Raw genomic sequence first — 24620 nt, 5'->3', positions numbered from 1 at the left:
TTACGTTTTCTAAATCACGCACAATCTCAAATCATACATATACACATTTGTTCTATTTGTTCCTACACATTTATATATACATTTTTATACGAAATACGATAAATAATTAAATAATTGTTAAAAACTTAATGAGTTAACAATTTACACACCAAACCGTCGCCACCGACGCCACCGGGAGAGTGAAGTAACGAACAAAGGATACTTGGCAGCACTGAAAAGAAAGACAGCACAGAGAGAAAATCGATAATAAAGATGGGAATCAAAACAGAAAGGCGGACAACACAAAAGGAATCAAAACAAAACGGCCGACAACATAAGTGGTTTGAACACATTCACCAAAGGAGCGCGGAACTAACTACTATCAGATGTGGCAACACTGAAAAGAAAGAGAGCACAGAAAGAAAATCTAATAAAGATGTGAATCAAAACAGAAAGGCGGACAACACAAAAGGAATCAAAACAAAACGGCCGACAACATAAGTGGTTTGAACACATTCACCAAAGGAGCGCGGAACTAGCTACTATCAGATGTGGCAACACTGAAAAGAATATGTGGAATCAAAACAAAACGGCTGATAGCGTTCTCTATAGGGATAGGTAAGTCGACTTTCGATTGCCGGCTTTCTTCTTCTTCTCCGTTATCTCCTAGATTACAAAGTTCCATTTCCATTTCGATGACGGCGTTCAGTGCCCGAAAAGCGCAAAACGGGAATGTGTGATAAAGATAAAAACCAAAATAAAAACAGCGATTGCATATGACAATTTCTAGTGTTGCCAGCTCTCCCTTTATATTATGGCACTCACGATGGATTGATAACATATAGTAGGGAACTTTAGACACTACGATTTTTTTGAAATGTAACGTAAAAAATCAATCAAATTTCGAAATTTGCCTTTATTACTGGAATAAAATTTAAATTTTTTAAAAATTTTAAGTGGAATATGAAGAAAGTATGGCATAAACCGTTGCACACACGCAAAAAAGTAAGTAAAGGTATTATATAAAACATATAAGCGTAAATGTTGTTGCGTGGTGGGCACTATTTAATTTTTAATCGATGTTTTTTTTAGCTAACATCCGCGACGTGCAAACCGCAGCAACCCGTGTTTAAAAAATGAAGCGGAAATGTTCTGTCCCAATGGTAATTAGAATTGCCACCACTGCCAGTGTTGTATTTGGATCGATTATTTGGTAGATAAATTAATCGAAAATACAACCTGCGATATTGTAAGGGCTCGTTAGGTCGGTATCATAAAGAAGGTAAATGTCAGGAAAAATTAAGGAAAAGCCGAAAAGCGGAAAAATGCCGCGTCAGTCCCGTAGGTATAAAAGGGGGAAAAAGGAAAACGCGCCCTGATTATTCAAGTGGTGCGACAGTAAAATAGTGGTCATAAAAGTAAAAAAAAAATTAAAACCTGCCAAATTTCAAAATAAAAATTACTTTTTTTTAAGGCAATAAAAGCCTCGATATTTATTTTATTATTTATGGTGAAGGCGTTAGTAATTGATTTGTTTCGCCAAAATAATTTAAATTTCTCGAGGGTATCAACTGGCCTCCTCGGCGAACAAAAGCGGAGAGGTCAGCCCATCTTTGACGGCCACAGCAACCACCACAACGCAAAATTGAGGCCCCAGCAACCGCCTCCATAACACCAATTCCCTTGATCCATGATATCCGGGTTCTGCTTTATCCTGGTGGACGAGGTCGCGGAAGAGTGATCCTGGAAAAGAACAAAGCAGGTTGTACTAAAGAATGCAAAAAGCCAGGTAACAAAGTTATTTATTAAACTTACCGCTTGTTTGATACAACCACTGGCATAAAATAAAAACCAGAACCAGGAGGGAGACCCTGCAACAGAAAAAGGGAGAAATTCCATTAAATAAAATTTTAAGAAAAACAAAAGGCAGAAAAATTCATATAAATTAAGAGAAAGAACTAATATAATATTCAAATTTTTAATTAAGATAATATATTTAGGTTAAGTTGTGTTGTCTAAGTTTATTATTTGTGTTTTTTTTTTGTGTCCAGCATAAATGTTCTTGTTTTTGTGAGGGACATTAACTATTCTAAATTTTATAAGTAAATTGGAGTGTAGGGTTACCCCAAATTACTTTGAGTGTTATAATCAAGATTTTTTTTGAGGTTCCGTTGAATATTGTGGACCAGTTTGCGGATCCCTCACCACCTAAGAGAGCTCGTTTAGGCAGGTACTAATTGCATAACTTAGAAAGTCCAAAATTTGGTGACATTTAGTTGACTGAAGTAATGAAGGGTGGTCTGATATATATGAACTCCTCAAACAATGACTAAGAGATCCTGATAGTTAATGTTTCAAATTTCAGCTTGTTTGTTCTATTTTAAGGAAATCTTATATACTAATAAATTGTTCGTAATATGATTGTTTGTGTAATCATGATTGTCTAGTTCATTCATGAGAGAGTGAATTTGGTGTACATTGTACTGAGGGGAGTGGGTGTGGAATACGGGGCCCTGATAAAATTGACAGTTATGTAGGATCTCAGGGTCAAGGTTGGGCGGGCTAGTGTGGGAGTGGCAATATCAAACTCCTTTGTTCCAGGTGTACGTAGTGTTTGTGTTATGTAGAGTTTGTATTTATCCATTAATTGTTTAATTGTTCGTCCCCAAGGCTATTGGTGTATGGGATGGAACCAACCCCTGAACATGGCTCCTGAGCTAGCGGCCACAACACCATAGTGCCGAAGCAGGTGGCACGTAACAATATGGCGCCCAAGCGAAAGCTATAATGTCTTAAATTCAGTGCAATAACAGCTTAGCACAGTGCAATAAACTATAGGGTTCAAATAGGCATAAGCGAAAATCACATTTTCTTACAACGATTATCTCATGTTGCAGACGCAGCTTTAATTCTTTAAAATTTGTGATAAACGTGCAATAGTAGATGAGGTTTTTAGAAAATTAGGATTGTCGTTCCAACTACAAGGGTCAGGTGCAATAATCTTGTTAGTTCAATGTAACAATGAATGTATTGTGTTTTATGACCTGTTTTTTTTGTGTTTCTGTATGTTTTATTTTAAAGTAGAAAAAATAGACGTAGGGTATAACATAAGGGAAACGTGCAAAGCTTGAGGTGAAGCATCTCAATGTGCATTGTACGGAAGTACTTGTTCACGAGATCTTTTTCGTTATTTTCTTTCGAAAACTGCCGTGGTTTTACCCTCAAATTTATGTTTTTATGTAATTTTTGTATTTATTGTTTCGAAGTCGTCAAATCGAGATGACATAAGAGAGGAAAAGTACAATAGCGTTCGTGAAGAAGTTTTCGCAAACTGTATTGTACGAAAGAAAATTTAACCTCCTTCACGAGATCCGTATTCTCTTATGATGGGAAAACTGCCGTGGTGGTCGTCTCTAAATGTTTGTCTTTGAAACAAAATAAATAAGTGAATATGTAAAGTCCAGTCTAGCAGTACACCAGAACAACCGTAAAAGGACACTTATAATGCGTGATAGGATTTCTTATAACATAATGAAATAAGTCCACACACTCAACCTCAAAAGCAATTGAAAAAAAAAAAAAAAAAAAACACCAAACGAACTCTCATCGTCATTGTTTAAATCACTATTAACTATTGATATTGTCTTGTGTTTGAATGTTTTTGTTTATGGTTTTTGTCCTTAACTTATTTTGATTATTATTTTAGTTTTATTTACTATTTTCTTATTTTTATTTGATTTAATTATTTATTTTTTTTTTACTTGTTCTGCTTATTAGTGCGTTTTGATTATATGTTTAGTACACTTATAGGTTTAATTATATTTTATTGTATTAATTACTATTGTTCATTTTTTTGGTATTTATATATTTTGTTTTTTAAAGAACTTTTCTAAATTAGTTATTTTTAAATCATTAAGTCATACACCCCTGCTTTTATTATCTGAAATTGTGGCAATCTAAATTTCGGCACAACAAAAAAGTAAACCCACAGCTATTAATAGACAATTGATTTTTTTTAATAAAATTAATTGGGTAAACGAGTTGAAGTCTGATGAGTGATTATACGGCGGGAAAAAGAAGAAGTAAACGCAATAGAACACTAGCTTTCGACACGAGCAGGATTTCTATACAATCACCCAAACCTAATAACAAAAAGAAAAAAGTAGTCTCAAACATGGAGCAATCCAATGGTATTAGGGATACAACAATAAGGGATTTGTCCGGATCCATTAACAACACTCAACCGAGTACCAGTAAGAGTGCTAGGGTACCATCGAATTTACCTCCAACGCCTACTCCAAGTAATCAGCAAGGCGATGTAAACAATGTAATCAGGAGTATGGTATGCGAAAGTATGAATGACGCCCGAGGGTATTTGAGATCATGGGTGGAAGAAAGTGTTGCCAAAGAAATGGATAAAATTCACTCGGTGATAAACCGATTGAGCGATAATGTCAGCAGGTTATCGATAAATGTCCAAAATCAGCCAACAATACCAAATACTTTACCGAACCCCCCGGGAAACCCTACAGATGAGTTCCCTACACAACATAGAGATAATGTTAATAATGGTAATCGCAGAAGCACTGTGATTCCATCCGTGATTAGTACTGGCATCCATGGAATAAAAGTTGAACGTTTTGGATTAAATTTTTCAGGGAAACCAAACAGTCTGTCGGTGGAAGATTTTATCTACCGGCTGGAATACTTTCAACAACATTACAAACTAGCTTGGGAAGACATTTTAAATGAATTCCATATTTTGGTGTCTGGTCCAGCCTATGAATGGTTCTGGCTCCAACAGAGGTCAAACAACATTAACGATTGGGATTCCTTAAAGCATGGGTTAAATGAAAGATTCAAGACAAGGCGAACAACATTTGAATCGATGCGGGATCTGTTAGAAAGGAAACAGGGGGCAACCGAGTCCATTGATGCTTTCTTTCATGAAATAAATCTAATGAGATCGAAACTGGAAAGGCCAGTCTCAGAATACGAGATTATTTCTTTGGTTAAGAAAAATTTGAGAAAGAATCTATCGAGTATTGTGTACTCGATGCCCGTGTCGTCATTAGAGCAGCTAAGAGTGGAGTGTTTGGAAATTGAGAGGACATTTTTTCGACGCGACCCATTATCTCAAGCTCCTCCACCAACCATAAACAGACCCATACGTGTACACGCCATGCAAGAAGAAGAAATAGAATATCCGAATTTGGTAGAACCGGAAGAGTTAGTAGATGTTTCGGCCCTAAACCAAATTGTTTGTTGGAATTGCCAAATAGCGGGTCATGGATTTAGGGATTGTCCGTCGTCCCAAAGAGGACTATTTTGCTTTAAGTGTGGAAGGCAAAATACCATAACACCCAAATGTGGAAATTGCAAAGCGGGAAACGTGAGAAAGAACGTGGTTCTAGCGGGGAACCATCGTTCTTCCGAACAACCCGCTGCGACGAACCCACTGTAGAATTAGTTGATACCATCGTCAATAACTATTCCCAAATTCGGCATTATCTTCCAATTGAGTTCAGGCAGAGACATTATAAAAACAAAAGAGCAGAAATTTTTCAGGAAGATGAATCTCGCAATAATTCCGAATCAATATCCATAGGGGTAAATAAAAATATGAAAAGTAGAATGAGGATAATGAAATTGAGGCAACGACATAAAGAAAATAAAGAATTAAAAAAATTGATATCCGAAGCCGTCATCCGGTGCAAATATAGAACGGATCCTAGACCATACGCTAGCATTAAAATCGAAGGGAAAGAGATAAAGGGTCTATTAGATTCTGGGGCTACGGTTTCAATACTAGGGAAGCATTGCCGAGAAATAGTTGAGGAATTAAACATTATTGTTGATCCACAGGACACGAATGTAAGTACGGCGTCAGGGAAAACCCATCGCATAGTGGGCAAAATAGAGGTAGAGGTAGAATATCAACAACAATTCTTAAAAATGCGTTTCTATCTATGCCCAGATCTAGAACAAGATCTTTATCTAGGAGCAGATTTCTGGAAATTATTTAATATTGCCCCAGAAATATTTCCCATAGACGAGATAACCGTGGACTTACAAGAGCAGATGCGTGGAACCTCGACCAACGAAAATAAGAATATGCACCAACTAACAGGGGAACAACGTAGACGCCTAGAAGAAATAATAAATAAGTTCCCAACGTTTGAAAAAAATGGACTGGGTTGTACGAAATTAGAGAAACATGCAATTAAGTTAGTAGGGAATGCGAATCCTGTCAAGGATAGACATTATCCTTTATCGCCGGCCGTACAGGAGATCGTATATAATGAAATAGATAAAATGCTCGCTCTGAAAGTTATTGAGGAGAGTGATTCGCCATGGAGTAATCGTACTACCGTCGTGCGAAAACCGAACAAGAATCGTTTCTGCCTCGATGCGAGGAAACTAAATGCCCTAACGGTGAAGGATGCATATCCATTACAGAATATCGATGGAATATTAAGCCGAATTGATCAAACCCATTTTATCAGTAGTGTCGACCTGAAGTATGCCTTCTGGCAGATTGAGTTGGAAGAAGAAGCGAAGCCATATACCGCCTTTACAGTACCAGGTCGACCACTATATCAATTCAGGGTCATGCCGTTTGGGCTTTGCAATGCGGCGCAAAGATTATGCAGGTTGATGGATAAGGTCATCCCAGGACGACTAAAATCCAATGTTTTCATATATCTGGATGATCTCCTGATTATAGCTGATGATTTTGAGAACCATGTCAGAATTTTGGAAGAAGTAGCTGAATGCCTGCAAAGAGCGAATCTGACGATTGGACTCAAAAAGTCGTTATTCTGTTTTCGAGAGTTGAAATACCTTGGATTCATAATCGGTAGCGGGATGTTGAAGACTGATCCAGAAAAGGTGAGCGCTATCCAGAGGATACCGCCACCAAAATCGCCGAGGGAAGTGCGAAGTTTTCTCGGTACAGCCGGTTGGTACCGGAGATTTATAAAAGATTTTGCATCCATATCTTCCGCCCTAACAGATACTTTAAAAAAAGGAAAAAAATTCGTAATGACTCCGGAAGCGATGCAATCTTTCCAATCTCTAAAATATGCTCTCACATCCGCACCGGTTCTCAGGCACCCTGACTTTAATAGAGAGTTCTTTATTCAATGCGACGCCTCGGAATATGGAATAGGAGCAGTACTTTTCCAAAAGAATGAATTTGGCGGAGAGAACCCTATCGCTTTTTATTCCCAAAAACTGAATTCCGCCCAGAAGAATTACTCCGTCACAGAAAAGGAATGTTTGGCCGCAGTTTTAGCGGTAAAAAGGTTCCGTCCGTACGTCGAGCTTATGAAGTTCACAATCATCACGGATCATGCCAGTCTTAAGTGGCTGATGTCCTTAAAAGATTTAAGTGGAAGACTGGCGAGATGGTCACTTCAACTTCAGGCGTACGATTTTTCAATTGAACATCGGAAAGGATCGGAAAATGTTGTAGCGGACACACTGTCTCGAATGTCGGTTGAGTCTGATGTCGTTGTAGAGGAATTGTGTGACGATAATATATTGGATTTCGAAACTACGGCATTTGAAAGTGAAGAATATGTCGAGTTGCGCAACACCATACAACAAAACCAAGATCGTTTGCCGGATTTAAAAATCGACAATGATAAAATCTATGTTCGAACCAAAAATTTTGAGCAAGAAATGATGGAATTTGAGTGGAAACTGTGGATACCTCAGGACATAACATATGTACTGATTGAGAAAGCACACATTTACGGTAGCTCGGTCCACGATGGTATAACGAAAACCTTAAAACGATTAAAAACTTATTTTTATTGGCCAAAAATGTCATCGCAGGTACGACAATTCATACAAAATTGTACAACGTGTAAAGAAACGAAATCGGCAAATCAGCGTATGAACCCTACGATAGGCAACGAAGTTATAACTGAGAGACCTTTCCAGAAGTTGTATATAGATTTTCTGGGAAAGTATCCCAGATCAAAACAAGGCAATTCCTACATCTTTATAGTAGTCGATCATTTTACGAAATTCACATTCCTACACGCGATGAGAGAAGCCACTGCATATAACGTGGTAAAATTTCTGGAAAATCAAGTCTTCCATACATTCGGGGTACCCGAGATCATACACAGCGACAACGGAAAACAGTTCGCCTCAAAAGTTTTCGCGGATATGATAAAAGATTACAAAATCACCCACATCACCACAGCCTATTACTCTCCGCAATCTAACGCATCAGAGCGAGTAAATCAGTCAGTATTAGCCGCCATACGAACGTATGTTGAAAACGATCACCGGGATTGGGATCTTTATTTAGCGGAAATCGAACAAGCATTGAGAACCTCAGTACATTCAGCAACTGGAACCAATCCTTTTTTCGCATTATTTGGTTATAACATGTTCACTAGTGGAACCGATTACAAACTGGCAAAAAAACTCCAATCCCTGACTGATCACCAAATTGATCAAATAAATCGATCAGATAAATTAGAATTAATGCGAGAGAGAATAAAAGAAAACACACACCAAGCTTATATATCTAGTGCGAAAAGGTACAACCAACGAGCACGTATTGTCAAGTTTCTACCGGGACAGGAAGTGTATAGGAGAAATCATACCCTTTCAGACTTCAAAAATAATATCAATGCGAAGTTCTGCAAGAAATTCCTGAAATGTAGGGTAGTAAAACCAGTGGGCAATAATATGTATGAGCTAGAAACGCTCCAAGGAAAACCACTTGGTAATTTCCACGCAAAGGATATAAAAATATAAACAAAAGTATAACAAGCTGTGATAAGATAATTTATGTGCAATACTAGATTAAGCAGAGTTAATCTATGATGCAATAATTTTGTTTATACACGATGTTCTTTTGTTTATATATGTATTCAATAATGTGAGCAAATGTATCGTAAGCTGTAAAAAAATACTTTAGTGCAATATTAGATTATCTGTGTTGCGTTGAGTTTTTATATACGTGCTTATTGTGTCATTTGTGAATGTTTTGCGTAAACATGGAAGCGGAATGAATTTAGTGGAAAATATATATAAGGCAATCCTGGTTTTAGGAAATTATGTCGAAATTATGAAATTTAGTTATCTAGGAATATTAAAATATTTGTTATAATTCACTATTGTAATCCAATTATAGACGATTTAGATTAGCCCGGCTTTTGAGACATAAAATCAGGGCGTGGGAGTTCCCCACGTTGGGACTAAGACATGTCTATTCTAAATGAAACAGGGATTCAATCTACAGGGTTTCAATTATCATCATTTTACCCTCATATTTTTTCTACCATTTTTATCATCAATTGGGAAGGATTCCATAACCGGCGCTAATAGATCAGCAAATACAAATAAAAATGTAATATAATAGACCTCTAAATCAAAGCGTAGACAATTAGATTTGAATGTCCAATGTAACTCACAAAAAAATTTTTTTAATTTTCTCCATCATGTGAAGAAATGGTTGTCCGCAAATATTCAATTATTTTCCGTAATTATTCAAATTATTCATTATTATTCCGTAGAATTTTTTTTAATTAGATGCAACACTTTTCTTTTACCTACTCATTGCACCCTGGGTGATAGCAATCGAAAAAGTATTTACTTTCAATATGAGATGAATTATCACAAAATTTATATTATTTTTTCATCGGCAATTGTTTTGTGATTACGCAGGTAAAATATATGGGGACATGTGATTCATATTCGCTCTACCCCAGGTAGTTCATGTCAATACTAATTTTTTCAGAGAAATAATATATTCCAGAAGTCTCTGTGGAAACGTGAAGATTCTTCTTGCACAAATTCAGAATCCTATTATTATACAAAGTCTAGAAATTGCACGACATAAAAAAATTTTAAGTGTGTGAGGTACAATATTTCTTTAATATTGTGTTGATAATGATTTTTTCCGGAGAATACAAAACAATTTAAATTTTCACTGAGATGGTACACACAATAAACTCATAAAAAAAGTACGACATACCTGAGATGCTAATAATGTCCTCCAAATTACTGTAGACATCAACGTCAAGTTATGTTGTTCAGCCTGTATAATTTCAGCCTCCTTTCACTAGTGTCGAAGAATATTGGTTAAATTCACTTTATTTATACACAAAATTTCACGAATTTGTCGGTTTATAAAGTACCAAGCATGGCCTGAAAAAATAATAATATAATTAATATTGAAATATAAGTGAATAAAGGGTAAGAGCTATTATCAGTTTAAGGAACGTAATATACCTGCGCGTGCATGTGGCTGAACAAAAGCAGAGCGAAACGATCTGCTTGTCGATCGATGTAAACGGAATGGCAACAGCGGCAGCGCTGCCATCCACGCCATGCAGCAAGTTAACACCATACCGACTCTTCATACACGTTTTCTTTTTGTTCTGTTTGCTTTTCAATGTCATTTAAATGACGCCTCAATGAAATGTGTTCTCATGTGTGTGTGCAAACCGCCACCATAAAACCGCATTCCGCTGAACTACCGTTGGTTTGGTTTTTGCGATGAACGAACACAAACACACACACACACATGCAAAAAAACCATGTATTCGCCAAGCATTCATTGACAAATTCAAGCGAGAGTACCTAAAAAAATAGGAAAACATGAAATTAACTATGAGCCTACAATCAAATAAGAATGCTTACCTTCAGGAAAATGCGGTACAATGTCCGAGGGCGAAGGATCGACAGATTTTTTTTTTTGCAGAAATGGGACTTCTGAATACTTGGATATGTGTCTTGCTATCACACTGAAATCACGATCACTTTAGGTAATTCTAACGAACGAAACGATGGCGAAACCAAACGCACATCACCGTTTCTTTTGCAGATGCCTAGAAACGGTGAAGTTTTGTTGCGTGGTGGGCACTATTTAATTTTTAATTGATGTTTTTTTTAGCTAACATCCGCGACGTGCAAACCGCAGCAACCCGTGTTTAAAAAATGAAGCGGAAATGTTCTGTCCCAATGGTAATTAGAATTGCCACCACTGCCAGTGTTGTATTTGGATCGATTATTTGGTAGATAAATTAATCGAAAATACAACCTGCGATATTGTAAGGGCTCGTTAGGTCGGTATCATAAAGAAGGTAAATGTCAGGAAAAATTAAGGAAAAGCCGAAAAGCGGAAAAATGCCGCGTCAGTCCCGTAGGTATAAAAGGGGGAAAAAGGAAAACGCGCCCTGATTATTCAAGTGGTGCGACAGTAAAATAGTGGTCATAAAAGTAAAAAAAAAATTAAAACCTGCCAAATTTCAAAATAAAAATTACTTTTTTTTAAGGCAATAAAAGCCTCGATATTTATTTTATTATTTATGGTGAAGGCGTTAGTAATTGATTTGTTTCGCCAAAATAATTTAAATTTCTCGAGGGTATCAACTGGCCTCCTCGGCGAACAAAAGCGGAGAGGTCAGCCCATCTTTGACGGCCACAGCAACCACCACAACGCAAAATTGAGGCCCCAGCAACCGCCTCCATAACACCAATTCCCTTGATCCATGATATCCGGGTTCTGCTTTATCCTGGTGGACGAGGTCGCGGAAGAGTGATCCTGGAAAAGAACAAAGCAGGTTGTACTAAAGAATGCAAAAAGCCAGGTAACAAAGTTATTTATTAAACTTACCGCTTGTTTGATACAACCACTGGCATAAAATAAAAACCAGAACCAGGAGGGAGACCCTGCAACAGAAAAAGGGAGAAATTCCATTAAATAAAATTTTAAGAAAAAACAAAAGGCAGAAAAATTCATATAAATTAAGAGAAAGAACTAATATAATATTCAAATTTTTAATTAAGATAATATATTTAGGTTAAGTTGTGTTGTCTAAGTTTATTATTTGTGTTTTTTTTTTGTGTCCAGCATAAATGTTCTTGTTTTTGTGAGGGACATTAACTATTCTAAATTTTATAAGTAAATTGGAGTGTAGGGTTACCCCAAATTACTTTGAGTGTTATAATCAAGATTTTTTTTGAGGTTCCGTTGAATATTGTGGACCAGTTTGCGGATCCCTCACCACCTAAGAGAGCTCGTTTAGGCAGGTACTAATTGCATAACTTAGAAAGTCCAAAATTTGGTGACATTTAGTTGACTGAAGTAATGAAGGGTGGTCTGATATATATGAACTCCTCAAACAATGACTAAGAGATCCTGATAGTTAATGTTTCAAATTTCAGCTTGTTTGTTCTATTTTAAGGAAATCTTATATACTAATAAATTGTTCGTAATATGATTGTTTGTGTAATCATGATTGTCTAGTTCATTCATGAGAGAGTGAATTTGGTGTACATTGTACTGAGGGGAGTGGGTGTGGAATACGGGGCCCTGATAAAATTGACAGTTATGTAGGATCTCAGGGTCAAGGTTGGGCGGGCTAGTGTGGGAGTGGCAATATCAAACTCCTTTGTTCCAGGTGTACGTAGTGTTTGTGTTATGTAGAGTTTGTATTTATCCATTAATTGTTTAATTGTTCGTCCCCAAGGCTATTGGTGTATGGGATGGAACCAACCCCTGAACATGGCTCCTGAGCTAGCGGCCACAACACCATAGTGCCGAAGCAGGTGGCACGTAACAATATATATTAATTTTGTAGTGGAAAGAAATGTCTGTAGGCAGAAAAGTTATTTACTATATGCGTCCATTTGTTGAAAATCTCATTGAAGTGTGGTTGGAACCCTTACCATTTCCCACAATTTTCAAAATATTTTACACGTGTGTTATAATATTTTTATTTTTCCTGATGCTGCCAATATTATATCCTATTATTGTAGTCATTTGTTTTTATGGTCTGCTGCAATATTTTGTACAAAGGTAATATCAATGTTTAAATTTCGCCGTTATATATTAATAAATCATTACTGCAATTCATAGTACCTTGCAGTTGGAGTTTCCCCGTGGTCTCAATATAATTGGCTTTGTACAATATATATTTGCTTTAAAAATTTCAAATGAAAGCTATGAAGAAATCTTAAAGTTGTATATGGATAAATATCGTTATGGCATTACCGCTTTGGCTTCATGCGTCGATTACATTCGTTTGGCCATAACAGTATTTTGGGAATAAATCGCGATAACTAAATTGTTACATGAATTGTTTTACATTTTATTTCATCACTATGCATTTTGAATTTCTTTTTTATAAATGGTATTTAATGTAGAAATAGAAATTATAATTATAATACATATATATGTATAAGACGCTTGCTTTGTGTAATAAATTATTTGCATATTGCAAATAAAAGGAAAAAACTTCAATTATAAAGAAAAAAAATAATAATAAAATGTTTGTTTATAACACATATCGAAAACTTGGTAATTTGTTGATTTTAATTAATGGAGATTATTTGATATATTGTATAAAACATTTGTTTTGTTTATCAATTAAAGACTATTTTGCAATAAGACCTAAATTATATTAGAAAAATGTAACACAACATTTTTTTAGAAAAAAATTCTGGTGTGTTGACTTCTGTTGTTCTTTCTCTGTTGCAAATAAAGAAACTTGTGTGTGTGTGTGGAAAGAAAAGAAAGAAATACCATAAAAAAACATTAAAAAATATTTGTAAAAGGTAAATATTATTCCTCAGGAGGTCGTGCAGAAGGATCATCTCGGTCCATAGGTGGTGGCGACGTTAGCACTTCAACATTTTGTGCCGGTCCTTGAGTGAGGTAGCCTGCTGTAGGATTGATACCTAAGGCAAAAAAGAACATATTTGATATTTTAACAATATTAGCTATTAAATAGCAGCGCAACGACATACCCGTTAAATATCCTCTGACATTGGTATCTGTTATAAATAGATCATGTCTTTGATCTTTGAATTCAGCCCATACTGGATGTTTTTGTAGTATTTGATTTACACGATCACCATAATTTAGATTTGTAGTCATGCCCTTGAGTGCAGCTACGATTTGTGCCTTAACAGCCGAGGCATTGTCCACATAATCTAGGCGACTATCTAACAAACCCAATAAATAGGGTATGAGGCCAGCTTCCAAGGATTGACTTATCAAAGAATCCTAGAAAAACATTTAGTTTTTAATACAATTTGCATACATGGTAATCTGTAGCTGCTACTTACATGTTGATGCTTAAATAGCCGACTTAGTGTTTCGCAAGATTTCTCTATGCAATCTCGATTGTGCTCCATGCATTTTTTCAATGGCAATATGCACTCAGTTTGCGATATTGAGCTCACACAAAACTAAAACAAATCGGATTTTAATTGGAGGAGCGTTACTTTGGGCAAATAATTGTTGGGGCCTTACCTCAGACAGCGACAACTGATGTAATACTGACAACGTGTTCTTTGGTTGCACGGACAAAAGATTAAATAACTTTGGAATATGACCCAAAACAGGAATATCATCAGCCAAATTTGGCTGGGAACGTAAAAGTTCGACTAAAGCAGTCGTTGAGAGATCCAGTACATCCTTCTGTAAATATTGGAAAAATTAATATGTTACATATTCTTCTCAAGTTCAGTTTTACCTCTGAAGAACTTTTGCTTATTTGATCGACTACAAAATCTAAGAGATCAGATAGGAATTGTTTGGGTTTCCGCAATGTCCAGGCTGGATTTGCCACGAAGAGACGTAAATATACACCAGCCACCACAATTTCATTGGAAATAATATCTTTGAGAATTTCAGGATCTTTCCACGCGTGTTTTGCATTCAGTTTCTGAGCTCTATAGAAACTTTCACACATATCATTGACGGCATTGCCTACATTGTCTCTAGTCTTATCGTTCCATATCAATTCAGGATGCTCGTGTATTGATTCAAATAATTGCACCGAGGTTTGTGGCGATTCAATCATGGCATCCACAAATAATGCTGGCAAAAATTTAGTTACAGTTATGCGAACCTAAAATGGAATAATAATTATGAATCTATGCATAAATATCAGTCCATTAAGATTTGATTACCTTTGGTCCACTTAATCTGTCAGCTGTCATTTTGGCCAAGATTTCGGCACACATTTCACGTATCAAGGGATTTCGTGAATTACAGAACATATCCAATAAATAAATGACAGCTCCTTTTTGTTGAGCCTCTTTGATCATTTCTTGGACGTTCATTAGACCGGACAAAGTCTCCAAGACTTTGACTTGGCTGGCTCTTAAATCAGGATCCTTGAGGGCAACCAAAAAGTTACCCAATACTTCACAGGCTGCAATTTCCGTAATACATTCTTTGTTTCTCGACACTAAGGCAACCACTTCCAGGGCCACTGTTTTGACAGTGGTATTCTAAAATACAAAAAAGACTCTATATGCTGTAAATGTATTCGAGAGAGAGCACCCATACTTACATCACTAAACAGATTGTTGGCTAAAAATCCAAATATCATTTCAAAGTTCCCTATGCACTGAATTTCCACATCATGATTGGCCTTGATAACAGCTATCAATGCTTTGAGCACCATTATAATATGCTGTTCTACACTTGTGTCCTTGGCGAAATCATATTTATATTGACTTTGAATCCGTTGCTGTTCCAACAATGCCTCTGTCTCCAGTTTCTTACGTGACTTGGAACGATTGTAGGCATTAAGCACCTCATCGAATGTGCTTCCAGTTTTTTGTTGATGTTGCAATTTCAATTGCGGATGATTTGGTGCCAGTGTTGGTTTTAAAATACCATCCCCGCCAGCACCTTCTGATGACATGGTTTCGCCACCGCTATAGGGTATTGTTTGCGAGGAATTTTTCATACACATCATATAGTGATAGGCTTGCTTAAGGTATTCCAACAAATCCCAAGCAAATTGTTTGGGATTTTGTATCGGGAATGTGGGCATATCATTATAGATACGTATAAAAACACCACCAATCTGTAATTCATCTCTGAAAGCAAAGGAGAACCACTATTAACCTTTAACCGTTCACAACTTGCTTCACATCTCTTACTTGTGTGCATCGAATTCAAACTGTGCCACCAATTCATGTATTTCTGTTATGTCCTCGTAGGTTTCCTTCACTGAGGCCGATCGTTGTTGTTCAAGGAAATCCAATAATTGAGCTCTCGTACCATTGTCCCATATTATATAGGGATTTCGAGTGTTCGATGTAAGTATTTTTAAAATCTGAAAATAACCATTTTCAAATAAAAATAATAATATTTTTTGTGGGACACCCTCTCTCTCTCCTCGCTTACCTCACTATCTTTTTCTTTTGTTAGTTTATTGGCTATGTACTTGGTTAGGAGGCGTTCCAGAACTTGTTTAACGACGGCATTTTGAGCATCAGATGTTACTGTGTATTTTTGGCTCAACAGATCTAATGTTTTTGTCGTGTTGCGTTCTGGTGAAGTAGCTTCAGACTTATCACTTGTTGAGTCTTGTTTGGGCACAGTTTTTGGCGTCGATGCAGATCCATTATTACTACTGCCGGCAGCATTGCCAACGACGCCAACCTCTTGCCCCGTTGTTATGGCAAGCTGTTTATTTTGTAAGGGATTTTGTGCATTTTGGGTATAGGTTGTTGGTTTAACTCTGGGCGGTTGGGTTATTGGTTTGTTCGTAATGGACCCCGTACTGGTCGTGGGGGAATTATTTCCAGATGAACTTACAGATTTGCTATCCGGTTTGTTACGCAAGTCCAGACCATAGCCGGCCAGTGCTATACAAGCCAAAACGGACATCTTGGCCAATGTATTTGCCTGTTGTTGCTGGTTGGTTTTATCGCTGGCCTCAACACCACTCTCATCCAATGTGTAGTCGTATTCAAAGCAGAATAACAGCAAAGACCAAAGCACTCCATTACATGCTAAATTGCACTGCAACTCATAGTTATTGGCTGCCAAGCTGGTAACTAAACTCACGGAGAGGGTGTGCTTAAAATACACAACACGACAGACATCGGACATTAGTCGAGGCAGAGTAATAATCTTTTGTTTACACTTTTCAAAGTTACAGGCCACCTCAAAGCAACGTGTAACATTCGAAATCACTTGGTAGTGTAGCGACTCAGGTTTGGAATCCGCACCCATAATGGAAACACAACGATCGTAGGCCTCCAGCAAGGCTTCTATGCCTTCCTCCCGTCTTAACTCCTCGGCATTCAATGCCGAACAATGCACCGTGTGATAGCAAAGTTCCGAGGCAGCAGTGAGCAGCTGGGTTTCTTTGGAGAATAGTTCGTCGTCCTTTGTTTCCAGGCGTATAGTTTTAATGAGTTGGGGATAGCCGGCATATTTATATGGACGCAAAACTAAGGGTAGAACAAAACGAATTAAATATTTTCTATTCTCTATATATAGCAAAAAACATCGAACTTACCATCGGCGTATCTTTCGAATAATATACTCTGCGTTCTCAGGATCAATACAATATTGTTGGGATCTGGCCCTCCGGAGCTCCATACATTTCTTGAACACAGAAACTCATATGCTTGATTAACCTTCTCAAACACCTCACGCCCATTGGGATTCTTGTCGGGATGGTAAATTTGAGCCAAACGATAATAACTTTTCCGGATCATCGACTCATCCGGCTTGGGGTGTTTATTCAAATCTATGCCCAAGTCGTTGTACGCCTGTTGGACGGTCATTTGTGGCGGTTTCTTTTCCACTTCTTTGCGCCAGGCATCCAATGTGTGTTTCAACAACTGTACCGGATCCGATATCGGCCAATTGGGAAACTTTTGTGTATCACACAAATGCCGTAGATAATAGATGTGGCAGAAAAGCTCGTTCTCCAGTTGGGGATAGCTTATGGCTGGTATGGCAAGATATGGGTATCTGGCCATGGTGTGACCTCTAAGGCGGGGCGTAAAATCAGCAATGTGAGCCGCAATTTTTTCTATCAATAGCCTTCTCATTTCCGAACTCCAAATGACTTCGGGTGTATCAAATTCTCCCAAAAATATTTCGGCAAATTTCTCAGCACTGTAATTTTCCAAAAAGCAAACCATTGCCTCTGGCAGCAATTGACCCAATATGCTGCGATGCATTATACCCGATTGGGAGGTTTCCTCACTGCGAAAGCCTTGTTTCATGTGGGTCATTTTAAGAAACTTGGTTATGGGTAAAATGTTACTACCGCTGTACATTAACATGAAATAGAAAACACCGGTCAGATAGACCTTTGGCATTTCCGGATTATCCTGCATTATTTGACAGAGAAGTGTGGCCACGCGCTCCAATAGACCGGGATCGTGGGTTAAACATACCTGCACTATGTGCGGTAGGCAAATGAATTCAGAAAGTTTACGCGAAAGCTTTGGACCAGGAATCAAGACTGCTTGGCCATTTTGGGTTCTCGAGGGGAAAAAGCTGGTACATTTGATGAGTATATCTAATATCATGGACGACAATTCCGTTTCATTGTACAAAGGTTGACCTTTGGCAATAAGGCACCATTTTAGCTGGGGTATTTGTTGCAGGGAACGCCAACCATCCATGCCGATTGCCCAGCAACGGGTTTTTGGTGTGATAATACCCTTAGACCACAATTCCTTTAGCTCCGAATAGGTAATGGGACCCTGACGCTCGGGCTTCTGTCCCTCTTTTTCTATATTGTAATACCAATCTTTTTCTTCGTATTGTTGCATATTGGGCCCAGCCTCAATAACATTGGTTTTTGTGTTCGGTTGGGCACGGCCCTGATGTAAGTGAGCCAAAGTGATTAGATCAACTAGGCACTGAACATGATCCACCAATGGGCGACAGTTGGCCTTTTCCATCACCAGACAGGATATTAAATGTATAAGGGCATCGCGCAATGAGGGTGAGTAACACTGTAAACGAATAAGATTAAATTAACATTTAAAAAAACAATGGAATTCGGAATTTCTTACACGATCAGACAGCTGTAATATATATGACATGTCACTGAATTGTCCGATTTCTTTGTGATAACGCTTATAGACCTTGGCCAAAGCTTGCAGGGAAGTGACTGTCAGTTGATCATCATTAACACGTTGTCGACACAAGACACGGCGATATAGAGCATTAAACAATTCCACTCTTAAAAGGAAAAAAATATGATTTAAAAAGCTTTTAGTATTTTCTTTGAGCTCATTTCTTACGGGTCTTTAACCAAATTCTGTGGCCAATCATCCTTTTCCAAGATCAAACGTATATAATAGTCCCCAATTTGTATTTCATCAGCCAAACACTAAAACAATGATTTGAAATAAAACCAATAGTTCACGATGACAAAAATGTCCTTCTTACTTGGTATGTCACTTCAAACTCCTGATAATTCCATGCTACTATTGTATTGCCAGCCAAATCACGGTCATTTATAAATTGGCGTAATTCGTTTTCCAAACAAATACGCAATTCTTCCCTTGTCTACGATGAAACATATACTATATTAAACAAACATTCAGAAATATATTCTCTGCCTTTACCTTATGATTCCATATTAAATTAGGCAAGCTATGATCCTTGGAAAAATTGTAAAAGAAATAGGGAAGATTTACCACAGACTCGGAGGTCTTTTTGCGCTGACGGCGATTACGCAAAACAACGGGACGATTTTTCAAGGCTTGGGCAGCACTATCCTGCTGTTCTATTAGACTCATGCCCCAATGTTTGATACCCTGTGTAAATCCATTAAAAAAAATCAAATATTAGATGAATGCATTAAACTATTTTTACACACCTGTAAATGCTTCTCAATGACATTCTTACGAGTTTTATTGGAATGTTGTATGGCGAATTTTAAATTATCACGAAAGTTTAATTTGTCCTCCTCGACATCATTTTCGGGTACACTTTCTTCCGATTCCAAAAACATTAACAAGCCAGCAGGCTATATAGACAAAAAAATACGATAAAGTTATGTCTTCCATTAAAATATAGAAAGTTGTACTCACAAATATCCGTTTAAATAGTTCTAATGCTTCTGCGTTATCTGTTATCCATAAGCCTATTAAATGTCTAGATAATTGACGATGTGTAACCAGTGTGGGATCATTGGAGGGTGTGTAAAGGGCCACTAATAAATGCCGACACAAAGCCGCCTCGTCTAAGGCTAAAGATTGCATTTGCTGGGCAACTTGTAGCTCTCCTTCTTCTATAATCGCTCTCAGAACCAAACCAGCTCCCTTGACTATAGCCAAAGAAGGATGTTGGAACAATTTGTATAGATAGCGACCTCTTTCGGCCACCAACTCCAAGAGAATATCGAACTGTTTGCCATCTGTAGTTTCACTATAAGGCACACATAATGCAAATGTCAAAAAGTCCAACATGGCCGACAACACCAAAGCACCACTGCCATGGCTGACATGTGTCGTCCACATATTGAGGAGGGTTTCCAAAAATGATTTCGAGGATAATATTGAGGATTTGTTGAGTTGTTCTTGCTTTAAATCATGCTCAGAATTAACTGAGTGCATCAGTGAATTGATCATATCAATGGCTGAATATGTCACGGCCAAATCCTTACGCCTTAGGGCAGCCACAATTTTCGTGCCAATTATTTCACGGAAACCGGGTAAATTTGTAAATGCAGCATAGCCCACTTTACTGGCAAGCAGGCGAGTTAGAGCATGAAATATGGCTTCAAGTTCTAGGTTTGTTAACTGGGCTGTTGGATTGTCGACTTCCTTTTGGGCCAAAGCCTGAAGGGCACTAAGTATTAGTTTTTCTTTGTTCTCTGCAAATAAACTCTAGAAAAAAAACATTTGAAATGAAACACATGAAACAGTATTCCAACTGGTACTACTACTACTTACATCTTGTGTCACACTATAATTTAAACCACTATGTGGAACATTTGCATTGAAACGTTCTAACACTTCGTAACGTTTGGCAGGATTTTGGAAGTTATTCATTACCAAACGCAAGAGGTTAGCCTCAGTCTCTTCATCGACACAGCTGTTGAGCGGCACATAGCGTTTGCCTCTGGGGGTATTGACAATTTGTATATGTACATCTTGATTGCCGCTCGAACGTACTGCGTCCAATAAAGTGGCCAACAAAGAATCACGATCGTTTGTGGTATACGAACGAACAATGCCATTTTTATATTCAATACAAAACTTTTGCAAGTTATCTTTGTCCCGAACCAAGGCAAATACTTCACACAGAGGTCGTAAAGTACAAACACTATACGTCTGGGGATCACGTTCTAGTATGGTTGTTTCCGTAAGGCATAGTATACGCTTTACAGGATCTGGATGGCGTGGAGTTATTTTTTGTACAGTAAACTCAGTCATAGAAGTTTGGAATTGATCACCACTGCAAACAAGATGAACGTAATTTAAATAGCAACTCTAGGTTAATTTATATGTCTTATAATCTACCTGTATTTTCCAAATCTTTGTCTTTCGAATTGCTCCAGAGTTATTTGCGATTTCAGTATTTTGATGTCTATGCCAAGAAATTGTGAACATTTGTGGGCAATGTTCTGTACGATTTCATGATGATTCAGGGCCTTGAACAAATGTAAACGACTGAAGCCACCATAGGCCATAACAATCCCACCTTCATAGTCCGAAATGCCTGCTTAAAACGTGCGCAGTAAAGGGTAACACAAGATGAAATATTTGTATGTGAAATATATGTGTGTGATAGTAGAAGCGGTATGCAAACAATAACTTGTGAAAAAAATTTTGAATGAATTTTCCAATGGGAGCCAAATTGTAAACTAAAACTTATTGTTAGAAGCAGTAAATTAACTAAAAAGGGTTAAAATAAATTAATCCTTTCTAAAGTGGGACAACACAACTAGTATTCTCTACCACCGAGTACACAAACCATGGAAAGTATGATACCTATTATGCCTTCAATGTCTTTGTACATGTAACTGGCAAGTATTTCATTCGTTGTTGGGTCCAACTGATCCAATGAGCATGGCGTCACTTCCAAAACTGTGGGCAAACTAATACCAGACCAGTGGTATTTGTAAGCTGAAAAACGCTGAATAAGAAAAGGGGAAACGTTAAGAAGTAGTAATAATAATTTTTATATAAAAAAAGATTTTGCAGCCTGTTATAAATAAAAATTTTAATTGAAATTATTATTTTTTCAGTGGAATAAAGTTCCCTTATTCGTAAATGTTATAAAAATCTTATTTTAAAACAACCATCAATATATAGTAAACTTTTTAGAATCCAATAAGACAAATGGAATCAGATAATTTAGATAAGATATGCTTTTTAGCAATCAATTGATTTTCTGAGTCACCGTAAAATGTATTAAAAGTTAGGGCAACGTAACTATGGCATTCCATATATACAAGCCCACTAATTTGCATATTTTCTTACAGCAAAATCATTTTTATGAAATACAATAATTTGTTTTCTTTACATACATGAGCATTTTTGGGTTTATCGGCAAATTCTTTGTAGTATTTCAAAATGGATGTCAAAATGTCATTGCGGTATTCAGATGATAGTTTAATTGAATCAAGTTTCTTGTCTTTCTTGACCGTCAAGATAAATTCATTGGGTATCTACAACAACAAGAGGAATATCTGTTAATTACAATTGAATCCATTCAACAAGTTAACTCACATTCGATGCTTTAGATGGTGCCGCCGATACAATGTCTGAGTAAGTCCAACGATTTGTAAGATCCAGCTTGTCTGGATTGTATGTGGAAATACCCAAATTTCCAATAGACAAAATGCGTCTATATTTTCCCTTCCAAGAGTGCTTGGTTACCAGGAAACACTCCAGATCTATGCTCTCTTTGGGAGGCACCATTTTCTCCTTTATGTATATTCAGTTCAGCAACCTTAATTTGTTTGTATTTTTCAGCCAGTAATTTTTGTGTTTTCAATATCAATAGCATGTATTAATCTGCAAAATTAAGACAGAAAAAAAAACAGAAAATTGTGATAACGAAAAAAAAAACAACAATGGAGACCCCCATCCAATTTGACTCATCATTACAGGCAGTAACACAACAGCATCAACTTATCACGCCAACATAATAACGAAAGTAGAGGATATGGGAGGAGGATTAGACAACAATTACCAGCAAAACTCCACACTTCTATTCTCTACTCAAGTCTTAAGCGATCATTAAATAACCAAACAAAATGCTGGTTAGATCAATGGAGTTGCAGTAGTATATGCGACAATAATGATTAGAAAAATTAGGAAAAAAGGGGAGTAAACGTCATATGCACTGATTTTCTCGGTGTCTTGTTACACTTTTCTTTCTCGCATAGCAAGAGTTGCATTACACAAATTTACAAGAATTCTACATTTATTTGTTCAACGCACATGTTTGTGTAAAAAAATTCATGATTTATTTGGTTTTTATTTGTTTAAAAGTGTTTATTTTCGCTTCAAATTTCATCGGTCGGGAATATTTGCAAAAACGAAAAACACAGCTCACACACACACAGTCTAATTACTAAACGTCATATTTTATTAACGGCACTGCTAAATGAAAACTTTGAACGTAAAGACCAACGTAGGTCCGGCACGTCGTACGTTCAAACTAAGTAAACAGCTGATTTTCAAAGTCATGTGTAAAGTTGCCGTATTTCGTGTATTTTGTATTTTTAAAGATTATTTAGTATTTATTTTTTGGTGAACTCATTAACTTTATGACATTTGTTGTCAAGGTTCGACCCATGGTAAATTATACATATTAACATACGATATCCAATTTTTTCATGACATTTAACTTTCGAAATTAAAATGTTCTCCGTCGATATGTACGCACAACTTGTGTTCTGTGGGGACATTATAATTGGTCTGTTCCAGAACCGCAATAATGTAAAAGTTCTTACAGCGTTAGCCGATTTTCCCTTTATTATATCGAAAAATATTGCAAAATTAGTAGATACTTGCAGGATCCGGAACAGAGCGAATGTTGTTTATAGTTTGAAATTCATTTACTATACAAAACTGGGCGAAAACTATTTAGATCGAAGAAAAAAGGTTTACCCATGACTCAAAAAGTAAGGTTGGTCAACTTCAAAGAAACTAGAAAAAATCAACTCTGTTGGCTTTGCTTACTTTTTATTTTTTTGGGATATTCCACAAGATTGAATGTAAAATAGTACGATAATACAGTTATATTCCAAAATTGTACAACATCTTGCCTATTAACGTCGAAAGTATGCATTTATGTTGCAACCAAATTTGATATAATTTCGAATTATTTCATTTTTTATTCAAAACAATGCACACACATACACAAAATGTGTATATGTTTTGACAGCATATGGGCACCAAAAGAAAAAAACTATTTAGGGGGTAGCTTTGTTCTACCTTCTGTAATTGTACCATGTCCATGTAAGGTCCTTCCTCTTTTTTAAGAATATGTTTAGGTTAATGATATATCCTCCTTTGGTTAACGAGGTTGGGATGTCAGAAAGATGGTATGATGCAAGAAAAATAGCGGATCTTTTGACACAACCGTTAAGTCAAACTGGTCACCTTTGGTGATTCAAGTTTCGGCCAGAGGCTGCCAACCCAGTATGTACATGTTTGACTGCTACAATAACAACAACCTTTGGTGAACATTGAAGTCTGACAATGCAGTTTTAGCTATTAACGAGTGTTTAAGTTTTTTTTCCTTGGTCTATATATCTTTTTTAATGGATTAATTCCTGAAAGTTTTTTTTGGAAAAGGTCCATCTCTGGAAATCAGCCGTTTTCTTAGTGAAATTTAGACTCATAGAGCCCTGTACACAGGC

General features: G+C 36.9%; 2 protein-coding genes and 1 long non-coding RNA gene across 4 annotated transcripts; 1 reads left to right on the top strand and 2 right to left on the bottom strand.

Annotated features, from left to right (window-relative positions):
- Window positions 1-912: 912 nt before the first annotated feature.
- LOC101894632 (uncharacterized) lies at window positions 913-13126 on the top strand. The gene is made up of 3 exons (XM_005174840.4): window positions 913-984; window positions 12594-12811; window positions 12872-13126. The coding sequence occupies exons 1-3, from the start codon at window positions 943-945 to the stop codon at window positions 13062-13064; spliced, it is 453 nt and encodes a 150-aa protein (XP_005174897.2). The 5' UTR covers window positions 913-942; the 3' UTR covers window positions 13065-13126.
- Window positions 1471-10963, bottom strand: LOC131806644 (uncharacterized). The gene is made up of 5 exons (XR_009344129.1): window positions 10651-10963; window positions 10240-10590; window positions 9983-10155; window positions 1795-1850; window positions 1471-1722 (listed from the first exon to the last, which is right to left on the bottom strand). It is a non-coding gene; the product is annotated as an uncharacterized LOC131806644 (long non-coding RNA).
- Window positions 13003-22764, bottom strand: LOC101887262 (dnaJ homolog subfamily C member 13). 2 transcript variants are annotated; one of them, XM_005174792.4, is made up of 21 exons: window positions 22477-22764; window positions 22275-22415; window positions 21736-21880; window positions 21265-21466; window positions 20695-21199; window positions 19831-20628; window positions 19617-19766; window positions 19363-19554; window positions 19184-19303; window positions 19036-19124; window positions 18805-18973; window positions 17286-18744; window positions 16163-17217; window positions 15916-16091; window positions 15318-15852; window positions 14932-15255; window positions 14493-14870; window positions 14270-14437; window positions 14083-14205; window positions 13762-14020; window positions 13003-13692 (listed from the first exon to the last, which is right to left on the bottom strand). In XM_005174792.4, the coding sequence occupies exons 1-21, from the start codon at window positions 22666-22668 to the stop codon at window positions 13577-13579; spliced, it is 7296 nt and encodes a 2431-aa protein (XP_005174849.1). In that variant the 5' UTR covers window positions 22669-22764; the 3' UTR covers window positions 13003-13576. The 2 variants fall into 2 exon arrangements, with proteins under 2 accessions (XP_005174849.1, XP_011292961.1); XM_011294659.3 differs by having other exon boundaries at window positions 21265-21463.
- Between the last annotated feature and the right edge of the window lie 1856 nt (window positions 22765-24620).

Source organism: Musca domestica, unplaced genomic scaffold, assembly GCF_030504385.1.
Source record: "Musca domestica strain aabys unplaced genomic scaffold, Musca_domestica.polishedcontigs.V.1.1 8, whole genome shotgun sequence".
In the NCBI taxonomy this organism is placed as follows: domain Eukaryota; kingdom Metazoa; phylum Arthropoda; class Insecta; order Diptera; family Muscidae; genus Musca; species Musca domestica.
Note: the sequence above shows the minus strand (reverse complement) of the source record. Positions and strands in the feature narration are given on the sequence as shown.

Coding starts and splice junctions, on each gene's coding strand:
- LOC101894632 (XM_005174840.4), top strand. CDS start 943: ATGAAGAAAGTATGGCATAAACCGTTGCACACACGCAAAAAA. Junction 985..12,593: donor CGTTGCACACACGCAAAAAA/GTAAGTAAAGGT, acceptor TTAATTTTGTAG/TGGAAAGAAATGTCTGTAGG. Junction 12,812..12,871: donor CTGCAATATTTTGTACAAAG/GTAATATCAATG, acceptor TGCAATTCATAG/TACCTTGCAGTTGGAGTTTC.
- LOC101887262 (XM_005174792.4), bottom strand. CDS start 22,668: ATGGTGCCTCCCAAAGAGAGCATAGATCTGGAGTGTTTCCTGGTAACC. Junction 21,881..22,274: donor ATAAACCCAAAAATGCTCAT/GTATGTAAAGAA, acceptor TTTCTTATTCAG/CGTTTTTCAGCTTACAAATA. Junction 16,092..16,162: donor CAAAAGAAAAAGATAGTGAG/GTAAGCGAGGAG, acceptor GGTTATTTTCAG/ATTTTAAAAATACTTACATC.